Source organism: Nothoprocta perdicaria, unplaced genomic scaffold, assembly GCF_003342845.1.
Source record: "Nothoprocta perdicaria isolate Ctin4 unplaced genomic scaffold, notPer1 scaffold_454, whole genome shotgun sequence".
NCBI classification, from domain to species: Eukaryota; Metazoa; Chordata; class Aves; order Tinamiformes; family Tinamidae; genus Nothoprocta; species Nothoprocta perdicaria.
In genome coordinates this window covers 7,926-34,864 of record NW_020455704.1, presented here as the reverse complement: position 1 = coordinate 34,864, position 26,939 = coordinate 7,926, and the positions used below count along the sequence as shown (strand labels likewise).

The following is a 26,939-nucleotide window of genomic DNA, read 5'->3' as shown; positions in this document are numbered from 1 at the left end:
ACGGGTTTTGCCAGTTGAATATGTTTTGTTTGTGACTAGCTGCTATCTTTGCAGCCTTCTGCATGCTGGATCATTACTGTTCCCTGACAAAATCGTAACCGGCGACTCTTCTTGAGGCATTTTTGGAGCGGTGTTTGTCAGGGTCCTCGCTATTCCCAGCCTCCAGGTGGGACGCGAGGGCGTTTTAGCCGCCCACTCGCCTGTGCAGCAGCAGTAAAATCAGTCACCCTTCAGCAATGACCTTGTGCACAACAGCTTCTCAATCGGCAAAGCCCAGAAGAACTAAACACSAAGGGCTTTGAGGAAGCCCCCTGTGACCCCTGCACGTGTCCGTAGCGTTTTCACGGGTACCGATTTGCACATTTGAAGATTCCTGGGTTATGACACCAGGCTGGCCTGCACATGTTACATACAAATGTATTAAATCACACCCAACAGACACAACACAGCACAGATTAGGGGTCGACCTGCTGGAGAGCAGCTCCACGGAGAGGGACCTGGGAGTCCTGGTTGACACCGAGTTAGCCATGAGGCAGCAGTGTGCCCTCGTGGCCAAGAAGGCCAATGGGATCCTAGCTGCATCAGGAGCAGTGTTGCCAGCAGGTCAAGGGAGGTGATTCTGCCCCTCTGCTCAGCTCTGGTGAGGCCGCACCTGGAGTACTGGGGGCAGTTCTGGGCTCCCCAGTATAAGAGGCACATGAAGCTTCTCAAGAGGGTCCAGAGAAGAGCAACTAAGATGATGAAGGGAATGGAACATCTCCCGTATGAGGAGAGGCTGAGTGAGCTGGGCCTGTTTTCTCTGGAGAAGAGAAGGCTGAGAGGGGATATGATTAATATGTATAAGTTCAGGAAGGGAGAATGCAGGGAGGAAGGGGACAAGCTGTTTTCATTGGTGGCCAGCGATAGGACAAGGGGAAATGGGCATAAGCTGGAGCACAGGAGGTTCCATCTCCAGGTGAGGAGGAACTTCTTTCCTGTGAGGGTGACAGAGCAGTGGAACAGGCTGCCCAGGGGGCTGTGGAGTCTCCTACTCTGGAGGTCTTCAAAACCCGCCTGGATGCTGCCCTGTGCCACATGCTGTAGGTGTGCCTGCTTGAGCAGGAAGGTTGGACTAGATGATCTGTAGAGGTCCCTTCCAACCTTRAATATTCTGTGATTCTGTGAACACAAGGTAGAACTCAGTTTGTTTGGTGGCTCCGGGCCTCTCAAGTTAACGTCTGCGGCTGCTGCAGGAGGGTTGCCTGGACCCGCTGGTTTAATCCGGGTAATGAAATGTGGGGCCTCTGTGGGCCAGGTTAGACRTTAGGAAGGATTTGTGCCTGGAAGGAGYGGTGAATCCTTGGCACAGGCTGCCCTGGGAAGCGGTTGGGTCTCCGTCCCTGGTGCTGGACACGGGCAGACGAGGGGCTTGGGGACACGGTTGAGCAGGCAGGTGGTGGAGGGCTCGTGCTGGAAGGTTGTGGCTGGGTCTGGCTTGTGGCGGGTCCGAGTCTTTATTTATTTCTAAGAACGAGTGTAACGGGAGCAACAACCCAAAGCCAGGCCGCGTGGCCGGGCCGGGCCGCGGCGCGCCCGGAACGACGGCGCGCGGGGCGCCGCTTCCGGCCGGGCGGAGAGGAAGGGGAAGGAGAAGGGGAGGGAAGCGGGGGCGGCGGCTTGGAGCGCGGCGCCGCCGGCGGGGCGCGAGGGCGGCCGCGCCTCCCTGGCTCCCTCCCGCTTCCCGCCGCCCTCGTTCCCTCCTTCCCTCCCGCGCGCGGCAGGATGAACCTGGAGCGGCTGAGGAGGCGCGTGCGCCAGTACATCGACCAGGTGCGCGGCGGCCGCCATCTTGCCCCGCACGCCCCTCCGCCATTTCGCGCCCCGGCCGCGGGGGGCGCCCTAGGCCCGGGGGGGGCGGCCCCGGGGGGGGGGGGAAACGGCGGGACCCCCCCTCCCCCCGCCGGGCAGCCTGGCCCGCGGATGAGCACGGGAATTACAGGGGAAAAGGAGGAGAAAGGCGTTAGGCAGCGAGGTGGATGCGGCGGTGCCGGGTTCCCGCCCGAGGGCCGCGTGTGGCCTGCGCCGCAGCACGAGGCCTGGCTCTGTTGGTGCTCACAGGCCCGGGCCGCGCTCCTGCCCTCCGCAGGGAGCGGCACGGGCGGCCGGGAGCTGCGGCACTGCCGGGAAGAACCGCGCAGGGCTCTGCAGGCCTGGACTGCACCCTGCTCGCGCCGTGCCGGGGGGCTCTTCCACCCTCAGTTTCACAGACAGACAGACAGACAGACATTTGTCTGGGTTTTTCCCTCTGAGGCGGGGGACACAGTTTGAAACCCAGCTATAGGCCAGCTATTTGAAATGCAGCTGATGGGCCGTGTCTGCAAAGGCTCCTTCCAGTCCCTCTTCAGTTCCCCGCTGAATCCCGGCTTCCCCCCATGTCCCTGCACGTGGCGGAGGTGTAGCAAGAGCAAGGAGGAATTCCCGCTTGGATTGGGTAACGTTAAAGCATCTTGACTGGAGAGTGAAAGCTTCTTAATCATAGGTAGYGCTGTGAGAATTTCTGAAGTTCCTTTTCCTGCATAGTGCTCGGTTTCTCCTAAAATGCAGTGTTGCTGTTAACTGGAGGGGAGGTSTGTGCCGCTCTGCAGGGGTAGCAAACCTGCTGCTGACATTGTCATGGTTATGTAGCATAGACCCTTGACCTGTTGGTCCACGGTACCTGCTTTCCCTTGAAAACAAACAACCTCACCTCAAATTGCTTGAACTTTTGCTGGCCTTGCGGAGGTTACAGGAGGTTACTGAGGCTTTTAAAACTCCTTGGGTTTTTTTTTTTTTTTTTTTCCTTTTTTCTTCCCTAAACTTCTGAAGAACTCAAATGTGAATTTAATCATGAATTGGAATTCATCAGAGAGAAGACTTATAATAAAGCATTAAGTGAAAATAGTATGAACTATATTTCAAAATAAGCTGGGAAAACTAACCCAAGTCAATACTAATTCTTCATAGCTTTCTTTTACAGCAACAATATCAAAGTGCCCTATTTTGGGCGGACAAAGTGGCCTCACTGTCTCATGGTAAGTAAGTGTTTTTGCACTGTATTTTGTTAATGGAGCTGAAACATATTTCTGTTACTGTTATCATGTTCTTTTAAAGCTTCTGGACTATTGTTGAAGCTTTGTGAATTTCTCGATATAAGGGCTTCTCTGTGACCTCTGGGATGCTGCCTGTCCAGTTAGTGCAGGGCCACCTTCCTTCCATTTGTATTAAGGTTATTGTCTGCCCCAGCCTATAAATGCAGACCTTGAGAGACAGGATGTGATAGACATGTGCTTGGTGTAGATAGAGATCTCCATCAATCACATATATATACATATATATCTCTCTTGTATGATAGATATAATCCAGGTTTGCAGAATGGCTCGGTGGTGTTTGCCTGTTTCTGCTTACAGCCGTAGTCTGTCTGTGTCTCCTAACATGATTTCAGTGGCTCGATCCTGCAAAGGCTGTTGTGTGCTGATAATGTAAGACAGTAGCAAGCTCTACTCCTTATAACTTCAAATGGCAGAAGTCTCATGTTTTCACTTGCACTGTTGTTAGGTTTCCAGGGATTTCCTTTTCCTAGATCGACAGCTCTGTTTGTTTGTTTGCTTTGCTGCCCAGATTGTCTGGGGCAGGATAGCTGCTGCTGCTGTGTGCCACCTGTGGCTACATTGTTCCTGTCAGCCTCTGTCCCATGACACACCTGCTAATGTGACATTGAGATTCTTTGTATTCACTGCCCAGTGTGTTATCTGGTATATTTTTAGTTCAAATCTGACTTTTTTTTTTTTATTATTTTTAGTTCCTGATAAATCATTTCTTTTTGTAACATTGTAACTTAATAGTAGGCTAGAAGATGCATACTTACTTTCTGGTGAGGWAGAAGTTAAATATTCTGTATGAAAGTGTTTAAAGGTGCAATATAAATTAATGATTTATAATTTGTTCTCTCTTTTTTAAGAGGAACCTCAGGATATCTATTGGTTGGCCCAGTGTCTTTACCTAACAGCTCAGTATCACAGGGCAGCCCATGCTCTTCGATCACGGAAGCTGGACAAGGTAGGTCATTTACTGCTGTCATTCCATTTCTTAACCTTTACTGCTAAGCACAGTGACTTCTTCAACATCAGAGACTAAGGTCTTAGGGGAAATTGATTATAAAACCTGCATAGTGCAGTTAATTTAAATCAGATAGTGCTACCTGCACTACTACCTGAATGGAGTTATTGGTTCTGGATGGAGTTGCAGAGCAGAGACGGGGTCCAAGTCAGAACTAGAGCAGGTCAGTGCCATGAGGTGGTGGGGGCACCACTGAAGATGTAATTGTCCTCAGCTCTGCTGAGGAGAGGTGAGGGCGGGAGCAAAGAGAAGAGTTTAGCAGTAAAGCATGTTACAGGCTGAATTAGGTGATCCTTAGTTTGATAAGGAAAGCTTTATAAAGAATAGATGGGAGAATAGCAGAGTGGAAGAACAACGGGCTTTCTCTTAGTAACTAACCCTATATGTGCAACTTCTCTTGCAGCTGTATGAAGCATGTCGGTACCTTGCAGCCAGATGTCACGTGAGTACCTGTTTTGGTCTCTACTGGAAACAACCCAAACTAAATAAAAGATACACATCTGAGAAGACTAGGTATTTGACAGGTGATGCAGATGCCTGAGACTCCGTGTTCGTTGAAATAACAGGTTTAAATTTTGTGATGGTTGTTGACTTCATCCTTCAGCTTTCAGTGTCATTATTGGCGTATTCACTGTGGTGCTTTTCTGAAGAAGCTCAGTTGATATTTTGCCAGGAAACAAAACCTTCCTCTGTAATGCTTTGTGGGACAAGAATATGAATCTTCCAGTCATATTTGTGTAATTATGTTTTTTTAATTGGTTATTGTCCATTGAGATGTTGTGTGCTTTATACCTAAATATAGTTAGCAGCTTTATCACTCTGTATAAAATGTGATATATAAGTAGAAAAATGCAGTGTTATCACAGACAGAATAAGCTGGTAAATGGAATCAAGTGTAAAATAGAATATAATAGAATAATCTTTATTATGGAATAATTTAAAGAATTTTATTAAAATCTGCGTTAATTATTTTGGAAGCATATATGTTTCCATCTTTGCATAATGCAGAATAAGTATTTCTACTGGTCTTAGCTTAGTAAATTTTAGGTAGGTGTTATAGGTAACTAACAAAATAGCTGATTGTGGTAGTAAATAGATACCTATCTGAATAAGACTTTGCATGAGTGAAAATACTGCTGTTAGGCACTAGTTGCTATAATTCTTGCCTTTGATTTATGACGCTGTATTTATTGGTGCTTTATGTATAGATGTTTCAACCTCCAACCTTGTTTTTTACATGCATGTGTTTGTGGCTAGTATGCTGCAAAGGAACATCAACAGGCCCTGGATATTCTTGACATGGAAGAACCAATCAATAAAAGACTTTTTGAAAAATACTTGAAAGATGAAAGTGGATTGAAGGACTCTTCCACAGACTGGGAGATGTCACAGTCCTCTGTAAGTGACAGCTTTGAAACGGCTGTTTTTGTAACTGAGGAAAAAAAAATATGTTGTCAGAACGTGATTTTTAGAGTTATTTTAATTTGGAATTCTATATGTGTTTAAGCTTTCTTATCTCTAGGCTTTCTAAGCTTTATAGGTAAAATAAATTTCAAAAGTGCAGCTAGAAATTAGATGTTAGCCTGTCTGAACAAAAATAGTATCATTTGGAAATAGGAAGAATTGTTTGTAAAAATTTCCCGTAAGTTACTTATAGAGGCATTTTTGACCTAACATTGTTTTTTAGAATGATAAATCTTTGTTTTAATTGAGTCTTGATAATGAAAACTGTAATTTCCTTCAATTGGACTACAGGTCCTGAGATCATAAAGTGGCCTTTACTCCCCATTAGACACTTTATTAAAGGTTTTCTTTGATCGCTCACATTTTCACTTGATCACAATTTAAAATTATGTGGCGCTAAGGTGAAATTTATGAAGCACAGTGGAAAAATTCCGTGTATGGCCACATGGTTGTGGGTGATGGTTGCCATTCCCAGGCTGAGCCATGTGAACTGGTTCCCTGAGGAGTCCTGGCTTACCACGTTGTTCAGTAGTGGAAATTGCAGTGTAGGTCATTGACAAACAGAACCTTTCCTGCAAACGTGAGCTACCAAAATGGGCTAAATCATCAACGTGAACATATTTCCTAATGCTGGCATTAATGGGCTTAAGGCAGAGATTGATTAGAACGAGTTATTGCAATGTTCCTTAATAGATATATTTAAAGTGGCACAATACATATAAGAGTATTTGGCTTGTGACATTTCATTGATGCTCCTTTCCTTCTTCTCCCTCTTCCATGGTGTGCTGGTCCAGTGCTTATGTGACTGGACACTCACCTAACTGGGAAGCTGTTTTGAGCAAAAATTAACCCAGCCAAAAAATCAGCTTAGTAAGTTCTAATTATCAGGAATACTTGTGATAACTTAGTTGCCAAAGCAGGGAACTGTTGAAGTTGCTATTACTTCAAGAAATTGTTAATCAAAATAAGTAAGTAAATAAAAAAAGCATGACTCCTTTACCAGCCTGTAGGGTATGTTAGTTGTTAAAGCAGCTCTGCAGTTTCTTGTACTTGCATTACTTGAGTGAGAGTTAGCCTGCTAAAATACATTGTACTGCTTGAATTAGTTGAGTCCATTGATTTTTTTTAAAAAATATTAAATTATTGTTATTATTAGTTTGTATTGTAGTATTTCTTGCCATGCATTAAATATGTTTTAATTAAAATCTAGAGAGTAAAACCACAAATCTGTTATTCAAGGATTTTTATTCATATTCAATGCAGTATTCATATTCAATATTCAGTATTTATATTTACTGATCTTCTTACTATTTAACAGCTCATCTGAAATGCTGCTGATTAGGATAAAGCCTATATGATTTAATTTAAGATTTAAAAAAAATATATATATATCCAATGCTGCACTGTCTTTATCAGTSAACAGAGAAGTGCACTTTGGAAGTGCCCATTCCCTCTGCCTATGGAGGGAATCTGGTTTAAATCGTTTAGAACTCAGTATCAGAAAGTAGGATGCCTACGGTAGGAAAAAAATAAATTTTGTTCTTGCCTCTACTTATTTCTAGCGTGCGCAGCAGTAGGTAACCTGAGAGAGCATTCACTTGATTTTTAAGTTCTTAGAGAGAAAAAAMCAATCAAGACAGCACTGGAAAATCAGATTTCACCACACATGAAATGCTTTTTACTTTTCAGGGAGCCCATTTTGYTTTGTGCTCAAAACGCAGTTACAAACCTTGGTTCAGTCTTTGACCTGCAGCCCTGCTTTTCCACCAGATCAAGAGCTCCATCTGCCTGTTGCGGGGCAAGATCTAYGATGCTTTGGATAACAGAACCCTGGCAACGTACAGCTACAAGGAGGCCCTCAAGCTCGATGTTTACTGCTTCGAAGCATTTGATCTCTTGACTTCGCACCATATGCTGACGGCACAAGAAGGTCTGGCAGGCAGTGTTTGCTTCTCTAATACAAGTAACRTGTAGCTGCTTTCTCCTTTCCTGCCTTTTCCTGGGTAAAAATTGAAGTTTTTTAACTAACTAATTATTTATACCTTTTTTTCCTAAATTTTCTAACTTTTTTTCTAGCTAAATCTCTAACTTTTTTAAAGTGGAAAGTTAGCAAACTTCAAAATGTTTTRAAAGACGCTGATTTCCCCCAGATATCTATGAAGTGTCAGGTGATAGTTGTGTATCAAAAAGGTAAAAGTGATTTTATTAAATGAGTGAAAATCTTAATCTCAAATTTACTTGAAACTTTAGATTTTAATCCTGTAATGCTAAAAATTAGAAGAATTAAATCATTTTTGTAATTGGCAGTATTACCCGTTTTATCTATTTTAGTGATTTTCTACTGTTACCTTCCYTGTGTTAGGGTGAGCTTCACTAAAATTTTGCACGTCAAAAATCTATAGGTGTCTCATCTGACCATTTCTTCTCTATTTCAAAAAAAAATTATTCACACAGAAAAAGAACTTCTTGAATCTCTACCTCTTAGTAAACAATGCACAGAAGAAGAACAAGAATTGCTGCACTTTCTCTTTGAGAATAAATTGAAAAAGGTAACACAAACTGTTTAAAAGCTGGAAAGATGGGTAAAAGTCGYGACTTTAGGTGTAAATTTTCTGTGATTCTGTTTATTCTGAGCTTAAATGCAGGAGGTCCTTACTGTTTTGGTTATTTTAAAGTGTATGATGTAGTAGGTGTCATTTTATCTGTGGTTGAATTCTAGCTTTGTGTAAATCCATTCTCTGGGATTTTATGGTTTTGGCTGGTGGCAACTTGAAACTGTTTTTTTTTCAGCCTTATTTCATGGGAAACTTATAGGCGGGAAAAGAGAACATGGAGTATTCTTATTGACACAGATAAAACATCAGTTACCTGGCAATAATGGGCTCTAACAGGACTATGACAAAGTTCTTTTGCTGAAGATGATGTGATGGCTTTGAAAGCCAGCGGGCTCGCTCAAACCTTCTTTTCTAAAGCCTGCACTTGAATTATTGTAAGACAAATATTTTCACACTGTTAAGAGAGTTGAGTTTTTAGGTATAATATAAAGAACCATTTTGCCAAATAATAAATTATGAACTTAGAGCTTAAAACTTAAGAATTTTGTGAAGCCTAATGTAGTTACAGTCTTTTAGAACTCAAACATTGATATTTATGCATTTTCATTTTAAGTAGGACTCGCATGTTTTGAATGTTTTTTGGTTGTTTTATATTTGAATGTTTTTTGTTTGTTTTATATTTGAATATTTTTTGTTTGTTTTATATTTCAGTATAATAAACCCAGTGAAACAGTGATTCCTGAGTCTGTAGATGGTCTCCAGGAAAATCTGGATGTAGTTGTATCCTTAGCTGAAAGGCATTATTATAACTGTGACTTCAAAATGTGCTACAAACTTACTTCAGTGTAAGTACATAAAGTCACCTGGAAAGTAAACTGGAGGTTGGTGGGGTTTWGTTGTGTGTGGTGTTTTTTTATTTTTAATTCGTGTACCATATAGAATAAAAATYATACCTGGACTTAGAAATTTCATTGCAATGACATGCATAAAACCCTGATGGCCAAAGCAGCACATCTGTCTATCTTCTCCCTTCCTCTGCTGCCTTCAGCTTCCTGGGGTCTCTTGCTGCTTCAGATTTGGCCTCCAGAATTAACAGGTTTGAATCTGTTGACCACTTGGCAAGTGTGATTGCCCTCATTTCCCAAGTATGACTCCCATGACTGTGGAGTTGTTCTGTGCAGCTCTGATATACTTTTTCTTTTCTTTTTTTATAGGAAAACTGTTTTTGTGTGTGTCCTGCATAGTCTCAAAACACTATAGCGTAAAATAAACATTTTGGCTTTATAGACTGTAATACAGCTTTTTTTTTTTTTTTCCTGGCTCAAGGAAACCATCACCATGTAGAGTATTTCTTAGAGCCCTGTTCTGGCAAGAGTTTGGGAGTGCTGTAGAGAATACTCACTGCTGGTGAAAATGTAAATATCCGAGTAAAATCACGTTCCCGGTGGAGTTAAGGACTTCACGACTTCACTGAAGTCAATAAAATTATGCAATCGCATTTTTACCTAATTTGTCTAATTGCCACACCTTCTGTAGCAGAAAATGATGGAAGTTTATGCAGATATCCTAAGGAAGAGAATGTCCCAGATTCCAGAGCCTGGAAACAGGAATCTTAGAAGTCCAGATAATTTCAAAGTTTTAGGCTACCTTCAAGGCAGTGATTTGCAAACTTCATTTTTCTTTTGGCGTTTCAAATACTTTGTTTACATTTTCAAATACTTCCAAACTTTAACTGTYTCCAAGTCTATTTCTTGTCAGAATTGTCATGAGTGGTAACTCTGATTTAAGAGCTTGTACAAACATATTCCAAGAAATCCTTTTTCCTCCTTCTGTTTATCAAATGCCAGTCCTTATGGAATGGATGATTGCCTACAGGCCCTGTCCTTCATGCAGCTTGCTGTCTGTGAGACTTTTTTTTTTTTTCCATTTCTAGCAGCACAGACAATAAAACTTAAAAATTCACCTAGGTGTGTTTCCTGTGGCACACTGCTTAGTGTGTAAATCTTGTTTCCCTAAGCTCAGAAAGTTCAGGTTGGCTACTTCAAAATTGCTGCTAAGCTTGTGGAGCTGATCAGTTGGGTGAATAGAAATGTTGCTTGCTGTCTGCTGGTTCATGTTCTGTTTTTCTAGTTGTRTAGTCAGCCTGGCAGCATTTTCTTAGCCTGGCAGCATTTTCTTATCCTTAACCGTTAAACTAAATTTAATATTTATTTAATATTTATATTAAATACATATTAAAGATATAAATTAATGTTTGACATCAATAGGTATGTTCTTAAAATTAACTTTTATGTTGTGAATAGTTCTTTTCTTGTCACTAGGTTGTCCTAAAGTAGTAATTAACTTGAACTGTACATACAGTACAAGTTTGTAACATACTGAAAATTGTGAAATATATATGGCTTATTATTCTCTCTGTTTTTAGAGTAATGGAAAAAGATCCTTTCCATGCAAACTGTTTACCTGTGCATATAGGGACGCTTGTGGAGCTAAATAAAGCAAATGGTAAGAAACATAGAAATATAATATTTGACAAGAGAGATAAAATTGTTTACTGTATTGTTAGTTTATGTATATGGGGTGCTTGGTGCTTTTAATTCTTATTTTAATTCTAATTGTAGTTTAAAAAATGGAGAGTCTCTCCAAAAATTTGATCCACAAATCTACAGATTTTTTTTCTCTAGCTGCTTTTTTTTCAAGAGGACAGTAGGAAAGAAGGAAATTTTTGAAAGGGATCTTTAGAAACTGCAAAAGAAATAGTTGTACAAATGATCTTTACTATTATGAACTTGACACCTAAAGTCTTTTAACCAGGTGTCTATGTAGTTAGAAAGGTAGTGAACTACATTGTTTCAGTTCTGTAGTTTGAGGTTTGTTTTAAGGTCATCTTTCTAGAGGATCTAGATACTCTTTTTTTTTTCCCCCTTAGCAACAGAAGAAAATATAATGATTTAAATTGTAAGGAAGTCTTCAGCGGTGTGTACCTTCTCCAAAAAAAAAGTTAACCTTTTCCATAAGAGATGATTTTATGGGATTTTTCTCCTTGCGTTTGCTGTAGTGAGGATCTCATTTGTAATTCAAATCTGCTTATAATTATGCAGTATCTTTGCAAAAATTGGAAGAATAGCTGACTTTGATCTGAGATGCCTTTTTTTCTCATTTCAAATTCTATATAAGCATTCAGATCCAAGTGATTAGCATAGATGTCTCCAAAAACCATTTGGAAAATAGAATCAGGGAGCTTATGCTAATAAGATTTGCAGTCTGTGAAAGGATGTCGAAGTRTTTTCTGTAAACAAATAGGTAATTAATTTCAGTACTTTCTTATAAGTCTGCGTTGAGAACCTTTTTGTAAACTATTACTTTGTAAAAAGATTTGCATATCTCAATTTCTTGAAAAGAAAAATTGATGCAAAGGAGGCCAGGACAAAATTAAGCAGCTGAAAACCACTGTGCCACAGGAAAAGAGCAGTCTTATGTACTGTAATAGTGTTTCTTTTGAAAGTGCATAAGCATGAGAATAATTAACCAATATCCAATGAATTCAGYTTCCTATTAAAATCTAGTATAGATTTTTCTTTTTAAAAATCATTATTTTAATAATTCTAATTATTTTGAATTATTCTAAATAATAGAATAATTATTTTGTCCAGTTTTCGGCATACTGAAGCACAGGACTTTTCTTCTGAAAATAATTAGCCAATGTGTTATATTTTTCTTAGATGTAGGAAGCTGAAATGCGGCCTTTTTGAAACCTTGACAAGATGCTTTCAAGTGTAATACTATAGACATTTATTTTAATGGCTGTTAATGACCTCCTAAATTTTGCATAATTATTAGAGTGGGATGTGTAGCTGCCTGTTTGTGTGCTCTCAATATGTAACTTTTTTTTAGCTAACTGGAAAATTGAATCAAAAACATTATTGATTTGTGCATTAATACTCCTAGATGTTCTGCATATTTCGAGTAGAAAGTTAAAGGACTTGAAACTTGTTAATGTGTTTTCTTTCTTTCCTGTTTTTGTTTCTTACCCCATCCAGAGCTTTTCTATCTTTCTCACAAACTGGTGGACTTGTATCCAAATAATCCTGTAAGTTTTTCCATTTGTTCATTAGGAGGTAGTTTTCTGTTAGTGACACCAATGGAAGTTCTAATAGYGATTTTGAGCAACCAGAATTCAAAATCTTTCTGGGTGGAGCTAACGAAAGTTTATGTCTTTGTTAAACCTACATTGCAGCTTTCTTGTATTGAGGCTCTTTTAAAATAAAATACCTATAAAATTAATTCAATATACAGATTTTGCTGTCAACAAAAACTGAAAAGCTGGCAGTGRGTGCCTGCCTGGTCCATCTGTTCCAGCACTTGATCTCCCTCATGGTGAAATTGTTTGCTTTTACTCAGTCTGAATTTCCCATGCAGCAACTTGTGCCCACTCATCCTCGTACTGGGCACCTCTGGGAAGGGTTTAGCTCTGCCTTCCCTGTTCCCTCCCATAGGGTAGTTGAAGGCTGCAGTTGCATTTGTTCTTAGCTTTCCATTCGTGAGATTGACCACACAGAGTTAATGTCATATGTGCTTGTAGTACGTGCCGGCAGGTCTAGCTTATCTGTAAGGTGCCAATAAAATAACTTTAAAAGCTGACAGTCACTTCATTGAAAATATTAAACACTTCTCTATTGCCTCTGTCACATATGAACTGTGGTTTTGTTCTATTAAATTAGCATACTATGGCTAATACTGTTGTATTTTGAACTAATGTGTAGGTGTCGTGGTTTGCAGTAGGATGCTACTATCTCATGGTTGGCCACAAAAATGAACATGCCAGAAGATACCTCAGGTAAAACTTGTCCAGTTTCTGTTAGTTGAATCTGTTGCACTTGATAAATACTTACTGTTCATTGTTTTTCTCAGGCTCGTATAATATACAGAAGGCCAAGTCAACTAGTTACTTCTAAAATATTGCTTTAATTTACACCTTTCTTTGGTGTGGTAATTAGACCTCAATCTTCATAATAATTTAAAAATATTTTATGGGCCTAATCTAGGACTTCTTTATGGAGTTACCTCCTTTTAAGTGTGTATGTGGTGACTGCATTCAGTAATGGTGCCAAGCTAATTATGGTTAGGTAGTCAGGCCTCAGACCTAAACKTAAGGACACATAGGTTTTCTATCAGCTTCAGATTTCATAACTCAAAGAGAAGAGTTAGAAAATGCTGCACTTCTCCTGCTTGACTCTATGCGTAGGCAGCCTTGGGCTTCTAGGTTGCTTGTTCTGAAGAAGGGCATTTGTTTGRTACTTCAAGCCTCAACTGTTTGAAATCAGTCTGCAAGGCTTGCATTTTTTTTTCTTTGGAACCTCTTGTAGATTGACAATGCATGCAAAAATAAATTAATAATTTCTGTAAAATTGTGCAGTAAAATTCTTTGGGAGTTGTCCTGGGTGACTTAGGTCGCTTAGGTGTTTTGAGTAATAGAATACCTTTAATAAATGTGCAAGCTATACGGCAGGGTCTGTAAGTCTTTTGGAAAACTCAACTGCAGTTTAGTGTGATCTGAGCAAGAGTAAAACAATCTGATAAAAACAGAAAGATAAATTGATGCCTGAATTACTTGGGGAGGAATGATCAAGAGTACAGCTGTGAGGGCAGTGGTAGCTGTGGCCTGGGCAGCAGGTTTTCTGGAAATACTGTGYGTGAAAGCGCCAGTCCTCTCTGTCCGTGTTCTGGGCTTGCATGACCGTGTGCTGGAGTCTCAGATGCTTCCTAAAAGGCAAATCCTGGGAAGAGGCTATGTGACCGGGAAAGTCAGAACCTCTAACCTACTGAACAGGTGGGAGAGGAGAGTTGGACATCAGGGTGTGTAAGGGAGGGATGATCCTGCTTGCTCCAGAAGGAAGCAGGCTGTTCCACACTGTATCCAAGCGCCGATCTCTTCCTGCAGATCTTAGAAAAGGGCTTTCTGYAGCTGAGCACCAATTGGGAAAATAACATTTGGGACAGGCTATCACCCAACGTGTGTAAAAAYAGCAAAGCTCTAAAAAAGTTTTAATGTTGACAAGTCTATCGACAAGGCAAAATGAGTGGAGACCTTCAGAAAGACGTGACGCGTTTGAATTGAAGTCAAGAGAAGGCAGTAAACAAACACACTGCGGAACGTGGCCTATGAGGAAAGTTTTTAAAAGTAATTGAAGCTGTCTAGGATGTAGAGTGGGWGGATGCATATGCTCAAAACTGTGAAGTTTTGTGTGAGGAGAAAGAGATCAAGCTGTTTTCCACCGTCTGTGACGAGAAATAATGAGTTTCACTGCGACAAATGAGGTCTAGATTAAATGAAATGTAGTGGTAGTAAAGATATTTAAGCAACAGAATGGATTATTTATGTAAGATGTGGATYGCCATGAAAAGAGGCTCTTAAGAGAAGGTTGGATGCATCTGTCATGAAGTTGTTAGCTGGAAAAGCTTCTGTCTTGAGACACAACACTAAAACTTGAGACATCTACACTAAAACTAGTAGGGTGACCTGGCAACATTTCTACAGACAGATCAATATGAGTTCATAATTTGRTATTTCTATATCCTGCTTGTGATGCTTACATTTGCTCGAGTTATATTTATTTGTAAATGTATAGCTAGAACCTTGTAATGTGCTACAAGTTGCTGCTACTTTTTCCTCTGCCTTGCTCAATTCACGTACTACATCGTTGTATATATTCAATAGTATCAAATACCTCCCATCTGTATTATGATGACCTCTATGAACAGCCACAAGAATATTACAGTAAATTCTTGAAAATTTAAAATATTGTGTTAAAAAATTTTCACAGTGAACTTTTAAAATGAACTTAACTTACGCTGATCATTTCAGAAGATATGTTAATAGATTCTTACCTACGTGACATAGCCTTGCTGGGTAATTAGCCGGTTGGATTGGGTGAAATTTAATTCCAGCCACTTACTGTATGGATGGGCTCTTGCTTTCAGCAAAGCTACCACGCTGGAGAGGACGTACGGGCCGGCGTGGATCGCGTACGGACACTCCTTCGCCGTTGAGAGCGAGCACGACCAGGCCATGGCCGCCTACTTCACGGCCGCGCAGCTCATGAAAGGGTATGGCAGAAACCTTCAGCCCGACCTGGTCAGGAATCCATGAGTAGTTTACCACACTGGTGTGTGTCCCCTTAAGGAGCAGGGACACATTTGCAGCAGGTATCGGACGGAGAGCAAGAGAGGAGAGGAGAGCAGAGCTTCGTGATCTGTTCATTTTATTTTGCCACTTGATCTCTATTACCRTTTTCAAACTTCAGAATTTTTCAAGTGTAACAGTGTTAAGAAACACATAGTGTCGCTGCTGGCCTATTTGAGTAGGGCACAATTAAGTGATATGCAGCCCTTCAGTATTTTGTTTAAATTGTAGCTACTTGTTTTAGTTGCTGGTAGGATTAGGGGCAAGATTTGCCTTTGTTTAACCTACATTTTTCTTAAACTGTGTTCCCAAAAATTACTTGGGAAAGAGAGCAACATTTAGTGATTTTTAGTGCTTGGTATAAGTACTAAATAAGATTTAGCAACATTTAGTGGTTTTTAGTACTTGGTATAACTTTATTAAATATAGGTATATAGAAACATTTCTAATGTTTTTTTTCTTTTCTGTACTTAAACTACAAAATATTTTTCAGTAAAAGGAAAAGATTGTCTGGGCAGCCCCTCTTAGGAGCCTGGTTTGCGCTGTGGCAAGTGTTTAAATGTGGTGCAAGAATATCACTGAACTCTCGAGTGGGGTTTATGCTCTGCTCTGGGGCTCTTCTGAGAATCCTGGAAGGCTGTGATGTGGGACACTAAAATATTCCCAAGTGTCCCATGCTACCTGTGATGGCAGCAGTTCTCAAATCTGACCTGGGCTTGTTCTGTATCCCATTTTGTCCTTTCAAGGACTTCAAGCACAACAAGAGTGTTTTGATGCATCATTATCCCTCGAAAGTAGGAGAGGCAATATGAAATTCCGTTATTATTATTATTCATTATTTATTATCTACATTGACCAGATGATATCAAAAGCTCATTTCCGTTTTTGGGCTGCACCATGGATCAGGAGCTTGCCCCATCCTGGGAAATCAAGAAAGAGTTGGTTGCATTTCCTTGATCCAGACACCATCAATTTATTCCCGTTCATCTTGGGTTAAATTAAAATAAATAAATAAATAAATTGCTGCATCTTGTTTTATATGGGCATCCCAGGTCTTTAGGTGGTCTTCTGAAATGCTGAAGGCCAAATTCATTCGAGAAATTGTTTTTTATGTTTTTATTCTATTCTTAAGCTATTTTATTGGGGGAGGGGATAAAACTGAGCTGAAAGAATGTGGCTTTTATACATCATGACTTCAAAAACTGGAGTATATTAAATTGTTAGGCATCCTTGTGACATGTACTGTACCCASTTTTATATAGCCTTTGAGCAAACTTTCCTTACATTACCACTTGCTTCATTCAGCAGTAATGTTCACAAGAGGGACCAAGGAATTCTGTTTGCTTGGGCAATTTATTGTTACCCAGTCAAGTTTTTTAATTAGGTAATCTATTTTCTGTCTGAAAGTTCTTTAAAACTTAGGCAAAACGTGTTTTAGTCACCTCATGTCATAAAGTGCTGTGTATTAGGAGCAGGTGCTGTGAAGAGACTTGTGAATGAATAGTAATCATGTCATATTGTAGCATAAAATAGTATTTGTACTGTTTGTGCAAATTATAAATATATATATCTTATTTGTATATGAAATGTAGGAAACTATAGAAAAAAATCACAACTARCTTAGACACTGAGAGAATACATGCACGTGATTCCAGATTAAATTACTATTTTTAATTAGAGTTCAAATTCTTCTCAATGACACCTATAAAATCTTTTAAATCCACCCTTAAGTTGGTAGTCTATTTCAAATAATCTGTTTACTTGCATGTGCGTAAGTGTATGCAGACACACGTGGTGTTTCTTTATTGTTCAGGACAGCAATAACGAGCACGTGCACTTTCTTTGCAGGTGCCATTTGCCCATGCTCTATATCGGGCTGGAGTACGGTTTGACCAACAACTCCAAGTTGGCTGAAAGGTTCTTCAGCCAAGCTTTGAGCATCGCGCCCGAGGATCCTTTTGTCATGCACGAAGTTGGAGTGGTTGCGTTTCAAAATGGAGAGTAAGCTGGCAAAATGAGATTGAATTTTTAGCGTGGATTTTTTTCCCCAAATGTAATTTATCGGAATGTCTRCTGAAGTACTTAGCTTGAGCTGTAGAATGCCAGGTTTCTTTTGCTTCGAGTTTAGATAGTGTTCACCCTAAACTCTTGAGGGTTTTGTTTTTGGGGCATGAGGTTGTTATTCTTGGTTGTTAAAGATTCAGTGAGGAATGAGTTAATGCTTGGGAACATGCAGAGTTGAGTTATCCGGCTTGCTCCTATTGCTGGGTGGTTGCGTGCCTTGTAAAGGGGTTTTTCAGTACACGTGTTCTAAAATACATGGCCATAGATCAATGTTGCTGTTGTCAATTTAGGAAATTCCAAATTTATTCCTTAAAACATAAAAACTGTTTAGTGAATGTTCTGGAGCTGCTTCTGTTTTCCTAATTTTGTCTTGTCAGCTCTTAGCATCACATGGCCAAGTGAAATATAGTAAATTTGAATTAGTGTTTTTATAGGTGACTTCATTTATGACCAGATAACGAAATGTTCCTTGTCATACAGTTTTTCTCATACAGCTAATGAAAACATGATAATTTACTTCCTCCCCTCTCTAATATATAGCTGGAAAACAGCAGAAAAATGGTTTCTTGATGCACTGGAAAAAATCAAAGCTATTGGAAATGAGGTACTTGCTATTAATGTCTATGATGAGCAATTTGTAAAACTTTAGCCAGTTCTGTAATGTTTTGTGGGGAAAATATGTTGCATTTACTTCCAGATACAAACACTGTAATATAAATTTGACTTTAAAGCTTTGCCAACCTGCTTGTAATGTTAGTGTTTCAAATGAGACTCAGCACCCATTGCTTTTTGCCTTTCCGTATCACTCCAGAGACGTTTCTATGTGCAATTAAAAAAGTAGAATTACAATTGCTGAGCGAGCAGTAAAATCCAGGTCTGATGCCCACTCATGGGTCTCAGGAGACCTGTGGCTCTTGGCCTGGTCACAGAGCTGGGCCTGTGTGGAGATGGTTCCCCCTGCCTGGAGCCTTAGCCCCTTTTCTTGGATGCCTTCATTTGGTTCCAAACATAATCCTGAGGGCACGGATGGGGGCTCCTCTGCCAGAGAGGGCCACTGTGTGCGAATGGACTCAGGGATAGTCAATTGTGAGTTTGAATGGATTAACAAGTGAGAGGCTTTGAAGTGTGTGATGAGTTTGGTGGCTCTTCTGGGTTTTTCTCAGSAGAAGAAATGAACTTTCTGGGGAAAAAAAGGACCCTGGCAGCAAGTGTGCCTGTGGTTTGTGTTCCTCTGTGAGTCAAGATTCAACCACTATGCCCCTGCTTCCCCAAACACTTGAATGTATCTGCACTTTGKGKGTGTGTGTGTGCACGTGTGTGTGTGTTCACACAAGCTGCAAATTTGAAATTGATACATTATGAATTTGATACATTACAAGTGATTTATCTGWTTTCAGTAAAAAGAGCTTGAGGATTTTGATGGATTACATAAACTGTGTGCCTCATAAAWAAGCTATTTTTTTTAGAACACACAGATTTAGACTGTGGAGGAGAAATGCCACATAAAAAGACCCTCTGTAGTTGTGATTATTCCTTGAAGATCTAAATTTGAAGGTTTTCAGTGCTTCTAAGTTGTGAGGCTTTACAAGTGACTCTTAAATAGTGAACAAGTTCTGTTAATATCGCTGGAGGAACTGAAGGAAGCTGAAGTTACTTGAATTTTTGTGTTATTCTGCAGGTAACTGTTGACAAGTGGGAACCTTTATTGAACAACCTGGGACATGTCTGCAGAAAACTCAAGTAAGCAGAGAGCAGTAGAGCTACATGTATCTCAGATACCACACAAGTGTTTTCTCTAGGCCTACTAGTTTGCAGTAAGGTAGCACCTATTTTCATTAGGTACCCCATAGGAGCTGTGTACAAGTACMTTATAAAACCAAAATCCCCTAAATCGCCTTGTGAATATTAACATATGAATCACTCCTTATATCCTCTTTTTCACATACAAGTTAAAGTACTTATTGCAAGAGTCTTTTCTTCACTACTGTTTCTTCCTTGATAGAAACTTTGTCATAGTCTTTTAGATCCTTGGAAGGACCTGATTCCTACCTCCTGCTGGCCAAATTCCGACATCTTTGCCYATATTCAGATATTTAAGCATAAAGGTATTTTCTGGCTGATTAGTTGCTTGAATCAATGTTTCTGGTTTTACTTGAGTAAAATTTTCAGCCACATTAACACAGCAATACAACTTTTTTTTTGCAGACAGATTTTTTTCCACATTTCATGTTTTTTTTTTTTTTCCCCCTCCATTTTAGGAAATTAAAATGATGCACTGCAAAATACATATACAAGTTTTAAGACTGTGAAATATTTCATGTGATTTTAACTAGTATCATATCTTTGTTGTTGTTGACCTGGTTTTAATTGGCCAAATGCTGTGTACTGTAATTTCTGCTTCAGAGCTCCTATGAGCAAGTGAGGAGGGCAGCTGTAAGCTCTACTTACCCAGCTCTGCCTTCGGGAGCTTTGTGCTAGGTTGGCCAATCAGTCTTCATTTTCAGTAGGAAAACAGATGTATAATAGTTGCTCCCCTGTCAACGTCAAACAAAAAATCTATTCATTAGTCTAATTGCAGGGTGTGCTCCCCTCCTCCCAAATATTTTTTTTCTGTTATATATGTATTTTTAAGCTTCTTGTTATAAGGTAGTACTATTTGCATCACATTCAAGGCAGTATGCTGAAATGCATTAGGTTGGCTTTTCCAAACAACTTTGGAAACACTCTTTCATGATAAAGAAAATGAAAATGAGAATTTAGGCAGTCTTATGTATGATTTGACAACTTTAAATGTCCATAATAATCTGAATTTACCACACTAATAATACACATTATTGTTGTTATGAAAATGTGTTGGATGGGTGTCCATTCASTAACTTTAACATAAGAAAATTGAAAGAAGCATTTTAAAATACYGTAGTAGTTGTGTACCAACACAACACAAATGTACCAACAGTCAAGTACTATAAGGATAAGTAAATGCCAAACCATGTGAAAGCTTTGTGCAGTAAGCAAACAGTAGCAGAAAATTTCTCAATGTCGTCTAATAAGCTTTTTCTTTTGTATTTGATGCATGGATTTGTTAAAACTATAAGCAGTAGAATTTCTTCCAGATGGACAATTAAAATTATCTTCATTATTAACAACATGGTACAATAGTGTTAAATGTGATAATTTAATTTCTGTGAGTAATGCYATAATTCTTACTTTGTAAAACAACATGCAATAAACAGTGTAATATATCCATAATTTCCTTCAAATACCAGCCACCCATTTTTAAATTGAAAATTATTCATTAATTAAAGTTTTCTTGTCTGGTAGAGGCAATAGCAAAATGTGCATGACAAAAAATAAAATCARGGCATGCAGCATTAAGGCTCGTGCAATTTCTGCCCACGGTTCTTTTCTCATTTTAAACAATGAGCAATTTACTTCTTATGTTTCTCCTTTCTTCCCCTGAGGAGACAAAATTTACAGAAATACAGCTACTGTTACGGTAAGAATCGTGGCACATCTAAAGCAATTTACCATATCGAATTGTTAAGATCCTCTCCAAATGGAGTCTAGCTGTAGGCAGCTGCTGTGCTACATCGAGGGAACAAGGAATGATTTCTCCTCAGTGCTGAGGAAGAAAATTGCCAATATCCATGACTCTGCTGTGCATTCTTTAATGTCAACAGTGAGAAGCAATAGTTTTGAAGTTCTTGAATGGCTTGTGTATCACTGTGTAACGAAAATACCAGCATAGTACAATAAAAGCACCTTTCACCCTAAAGCTTCCTAACAGGTATCCTGTATTCATTCCCAACAGGAAATACGAAGAGGCCCTGGAATACCATCGCCAGGCTCTCGTGCTCATACCTCAGAACGCCTCCACTTACTCTGCCATAGGCTACATACACAGCCTCATGGGCAGTTTCGAAAGTGCAATCGACTATTTTCACACGGTAGGTAACCTGCTAAAGCCAAAAGGCGCTGGCCCCAGATCCTGCATCTGTTGTAGCAGGCTCTTTGGATCTAGGGAGGGAGGGAAAAAGAAAAGAGCCAGCAGCTTATCCAGACTTAATTACTGTTTATTTTGCATTTTTTCTTGAAAGCCAATTTTTCTGGTGATTAAAAATAGCCCCCTTGTAAAATGGAGTAGTTGGGTCATTCTTTGTTATTAACTAACTGAATTTCATTTTTTTTTTGCTTAAATTTTATCTCTGTAAACCCCACATACAGCTGAAMTGATTGGAAATGCTTCTGATCTATGTCTCTATAGAAATTCTACAGTGAGCATAACTTAAAGATCGTGTATGAGTGTTTTTTTTTTTTTTTATGCTGTTATTGTGTCAGATTGATCTTCAATATGTGATACTGATATATTGTAATTTGGGGACAGCTTTAGTGATTTCATAACATAAGAGTGAATTTTGAAGCATACTGAACYTCCAGCATTTGGGTTAGTTGAATTGAGAATATATGTAGTTGTTTCTACCACACACACCTTACATACACTTAGTTGTAGCTAAGTATATCTCAGTCTACAAATTTAATATCCTTACAATTTTTATTATCATTATTTTAGTATATTTCATATCCTGTGACTGAGTTTCAGCATGGATATGTGTCCTTTTTTGGTTTTGTTCTTGTGCTTTGCACTCATTCCTCAGCCAATTCAAGCGGCCATACTTTGGTTGCACCAGAGCTCATTTTTGCAGTGAAGGCTGTGCTCTGCTTTCAAGTTAGGGAAAAAAAAAAAAGGAAAACCTGAGAACTATACTGGGCTCGTGCATGTATGATTGTTTTACCTCCTGCTAAATATTATTACTACTTTTTTGATAGGCCCTTGGCCTAAGGAGGGATGACACGTTTTCGGTCACGATGCTCGGACATTGCATAGAAATGTACATTGGTGATTCTGAAGCGTACATTGGTAAGTCTGTCACTTGTGCTGCCTCCTAAAGTCATCAGATCCTTTGAGAGAAGCCTTATTCTGGCATGAGGAAAAAGTATTGTGTGTCATTCACAGAATCCCAGAATGGTTGAGGTTGGAAGGGGCCTCTAGAGATCATCCAGTCCAACCCCCCTGCTCCAGCAGGGACACCCAGAGCACGGGGCACAGGGCGGCATCCAGGCGGGTTTGGAGACCTCCAGAGAAGGAGACTCCACAACCTCCCTGGGCAGCCTGTTCCRSKGCTCTGKCACCCTMACAGTGAAGAAGTTCTTCCTCATGTGGAGATGGAACTGCCTGGGTTTCWACTTACTCCCCTTGTGACAGGACATTGCCCCTTGTCCTGTCACTGYCCACCACTGGGAAGAGCTTGGCCCCTTCCTTCCTACATTCTCCCCTCAGGTGTTTGTACGTGTTGATCAGATCCCCTCTCAGCCTTCTCTTCTCCAGGCTAAACAGGCCCGGCTCACTCAGTCTGTCCTCTTAGGAGAGATGCTCCATTCCCTTCATCATTTTTGTTGCCCTGTTTGCCCATTATTTAGTCAACTTACAATCTGGTAATTTTTGGGAGGTTGGGCTTTTTTATCTTTTTGACACAAGATGAGTCAAAAAAATGAAATGAGTTGGAATTGAACAGTGTGGAAAAGCTGACTGGAAATGACTGCTGATTTTGGAAGCATCATGGCAGTGAATAATCTACCTAAAAAGGGAAACATTCTGCCTTTGGGAGGAGGTGATCATTTCTTTTACATAAAAAGTTGTGGCAACTTAGAAAACAAAGGGGGTGGAGGGAAACTGAAGTAGAAGTATCAAGTAAGAAAATCAGCAACCTTGGTTTTAGCTGATTGTCTGTAGAGAGGTATAGGCAAGTTCATTCATAATAAAAGTGTGCTCTGTAGGCACAGCTGGGATAAATCTGTCTGCCTCCAAAAACAGAGCTTTACAAATGGCAAACTAAGGGCTTTMTTACTCTATATACTGTATACTACCACAGTTGGAAATGTTTGTATTCCACGATACAGAAAATTTCATTGCAATATATTTCTGCTTTGTTGGACTTATTAACTTACCTGTGGTGATGTTATGTGCCCTTTGAATTTGAATTGTACTTAGTAACTTTATTAAGGAACACATAGACTGCTGGATTGTGCTGGACCAACTCTATTAGACTTAAGTCATGAGGCAGTGACAGCTTTGTGACTTACATGTAAAATGTACTGGATGATAGTGCTTTGAGATGCATGTTTTTGGAGTGTCTACCTGGAATAAACTGACGGTTTGTCCGTTTCCTTAGGAACGGAGATCAAAGACAAATTAAGATGTTACGATTTTGATGTGCACACGATGAAGACATTAAAGAACATTATTTCCCCTTCGTGGGATTTCCGAGAATTTGATATCGAAAGGCAAACGCTGGATGAGAGTGGCATCGTGACGCTGGAAACATCCAATCCCCGGAAAAGTACAGATACCAGCCGGCCGCTGGAGGAAACCTTCGAGATCGAGATGAACGAAAGCGATATGATGCTGGAGACGTCCATGTCGGACCACAGCACGTGACCACACACGCTCGCCGAGGGCTCCTTCTGTCCCCGYGTGGTTGGCTTGTTCGGGCATTTTTGTTACGGTGTTAAAACCTTCTGGAATTTGCTATTTTTTATATGAATTCAGACTGCTCCTCTGTACTTGACACCGGAGAAATAATGCTTGCCTTAAGGATGGTAAGACACACACAAGATTATTTCCAACCTTATTATTTCTACAAAATTAAGCATACAAAATGAAATAAAAAAAATCACATGATTTTTTAAAAATTGTTTATTTATTCCTGTGGCTGCCCTCAGTGAGACTGTGGAAGTTTAAAAGTAATGCTTGAAAYTGAGTTGTTTACAGTGTCATTAAATTGAGTAGCTGGGGTTTAATATATTGTGGCGTCTGTGTTTTCATCCTGTGTGTGAGGAMTGCTTTGTAGAAAATAGGCCAAAACCACTATGAAATTCAATACTTACTGCTCCTTAAAGGAATGCATATTTATGAAGTAATTCTGATGATTTCCATCAGTTGGCTCTCCTTTGGCATGTGTTAAATTCATGGCACAGCGTGTTTGGTGGTTGTACTTTGTCCTAATTATCAACTCCAGTTCTTCACTGCTATTCCGTAGTGTGTTACTGAAAGGCGACTGTTGCTGGTAAGTGCCTGGACAACAAATGTGAAGGGCCAGAGTATTAAGGYGAACCAGTTTTTCCTGGAATTAGCGACTTCTGAACTACCTTTCCAGAAGTTATACTAATAAACTTGCAAGCAACAGTCTGCTGCTTCCATCAGGGTTCTTTGCGCATCGTTGTGAATAATATCTATAGAGAGTTTTTACAAGTCTTTAAGCAGTGGTATTTTAAGGTGTCTTTGTCCTCTGAAAGTGGTGAAGCAGAGCTCGTGTCTCTTGAGCAGAAGCAGCGCTCCGTTCATCCGCTAAACGGAGCAGGGCTGTTCTCTTCTCCTGCTTGGCATGAATGTTGACCATATTTTGCATAAACTTCTCCCTTCCCTTCCTGCCTGTTCCACATGTCTCAGTGCGAGGGACTAAAATTAAAGACTTAAGATACAACCTGTCATAATGTTTTCTTCTGTGGCTTCCAGCTCAGTTCTGACATTTGATGTTTAGGATAGATTGCTTGAAACTTGGCAGTCCAATCTGAGTGTGAAATACTTCAGCTCTCAGGAACCAGCAATATTTCTGTGCACAGAGATCTTCATCAAAAATGAAAGGGACTAGTTCATGCGTTAGTCACCCAAATCAAGTAATAGGTCTAAAATACTTTTACCCTGTATGCATGTACATCTGTGTTAACAAGCTTTGAAGATGTATTTTTGATAATTTTAAAAGATTTACATATTCTGTGATCTGATAATATTTTTCATCCACCTCATGGGAGCAGGTTCTACAGGAACCTGACACATGCATGGTGCAATTCATTATTTGCGATGCACTTTTTTGATGCTTTGTGCAAGTAAGAGCAGATGGAGGATGAGTGACAGATGCAGGTATCTGTGAAATTTTACTGTCATTCTGTCCCTCCACCAGCACATCTTTCTTTGCTACCTCTCCTCTCAGAGATGACTTTAAGACACAGTGCTGAGCTCGCTTCCAACTGTATTAATGATTGAGTATTGAATCACTGTTTGCTAGCATGATCTCTTCTGGATATGTTTATTTTAAGTGTGCATGGCTCTGCATGAACTGGAATATAAGATACACCTCATCACCCACGTACATCTGCCTCGGGGCTTGTGGAGTTCCTGGGGGTCAGACGCAGTGTTCAAAGGATAGCTGAAGGATTGTGYAGCTGCTGGAGCCTTTCCCCTTCCTTCATTTATCCTAGCACCTCCGTTAGCTGGTATGAGGCACTAGCTAGCACTTCAAATACTCTAAAAAAACAAGCAAACAAAAAAACCCCTTACTTGCTACTGTTGTGCTCAGTCTGGTGCCTGTGCCTGGTCTGTCTTTGTTCTTCAGCTCTTCCTGTGTGTGTCATGAATCCTCCTGTCCGTCAGGAAGCCCCCTTAGAGCAATGCRGGCCACGCGCGTGGTTTGAGTCTGGGAGCGTGGCTGCTTCCATTMGGTCCCAGTGCTATTCAGCATCACCCTAAGTTCCGTATACGCTCGCATTTTGAAGTTCGAGAGTATGGGGCAAGGAAGAGGTAGGGAAAGAACTAAGCATCAAATTGGGGAGCTTGATCCAGCTTTTAAAAACCTGAATTCTCAGGTTCATAGGTAGCAAACCACTGCTGCAGTGTGAGGAAGGGGAAGGAGTAATGGAATTGCATATTACACTGCGCCTTCACACATACCTGCTGAACTATTTTGGCTGGCCAGTGTTGGCCTTTATTTATTGACATTAAAAGCTACCTAGAAAGATGTATGGCAAGTGTCCTAGCTTGCCAATGATTTTTCCTTGACAACAGCAGAGGAATTTTCAGTAYGGCTTGCCCTACGTTCCTGCTTTACAAGCAGCTGCAGTTTTAGGTTATAGCTCATGAGAGGTGTGTTTTCAGGCAGCCTTTAGAGCATTCCCTCACTGCTGTTCAGCATGTCCATCTGCCCTTGTTCTATCCAAATCCTCAGCTCCCATCTGCAGCTCCTGCTGTGCTCCAGTTTTCTGCCCTTCCAGCACCTGCCTTTGCACCAGGTGAGGGTATTGTGATCTTCAATCTGGCTCTGGTTAAATTGGGTATTTTCCTTCTCCGGTTATTAATTTTTGCATCACTTGACCTCAGGCTCCTGATTCCTGCTTTGGGTCGTTTCTCTGGTCAGCTTTGGTAAATGGGTACAAGGATCCGGTCCTGAACAGGTTAAGCAGCCTGTCACCAAGTCCCCCATGGAGATGTCCTGTCTCCAYCTCAAAACCTGATCTCTCTCCTGCAAGGATCAATCTTGTCCCAGTGGAGGGCAGAATTTGGCTGTTGCCCGCAAGGTTTTCAGAAAAGGTCTGAAAACCCACAGGAGATTTCATCAAATGTCCCAGCTGATCCCCATGCTCTTCTCGGGTGCTATTGCCTAGTAGATTTGAAGACAAACAACACATAGTGTTTCCTTGGCCAGTGT

General features: G+C 40.3%; 1 protein-coding gene across 1 annotated transcript; it reads left to right on the top strand.

The window, feature by feature from the left end:
* The first annotated feature begins 1,727 nt into the window (after positions 1-1,727).
* CDC16 (cell division cycle 16) lies at positions 1,728-24,609 on the top strand. Its single transcript, XM_026046690.1, has 18 exons — positions 1,728-1,809; positions 2,996-3,050; positions 3,977-4,074; positions 4,538-4,576; positions 5,392-5,532; positions 7,369-7,528; positions 8,053-8,147; positions 8,865-8,998; positions 10,579-10,658; positions 12,194-12,243; positions 12,917-12,990; positions 15,135-15,260; positions 17,185-17,337; positions 17,941-18,004; positions 19,079-19,140; positions 21,212-21,347; positions 22,228-22,318; positions 23,631-24,609. Exons 1-18 carry the CDS (start codon positions 1,762-1,764, stop codon positions 23,894-23,896), a joined length of 1,872 nt encoding a protein of 623 aa, XP_025902475.1. The 5' UTR covers positions 1,728-1,761; the 3' UTR covers positions 23,897-24,609.
* Positions 24,610-26,939: the final 2,330 nt, after the last annotated feature.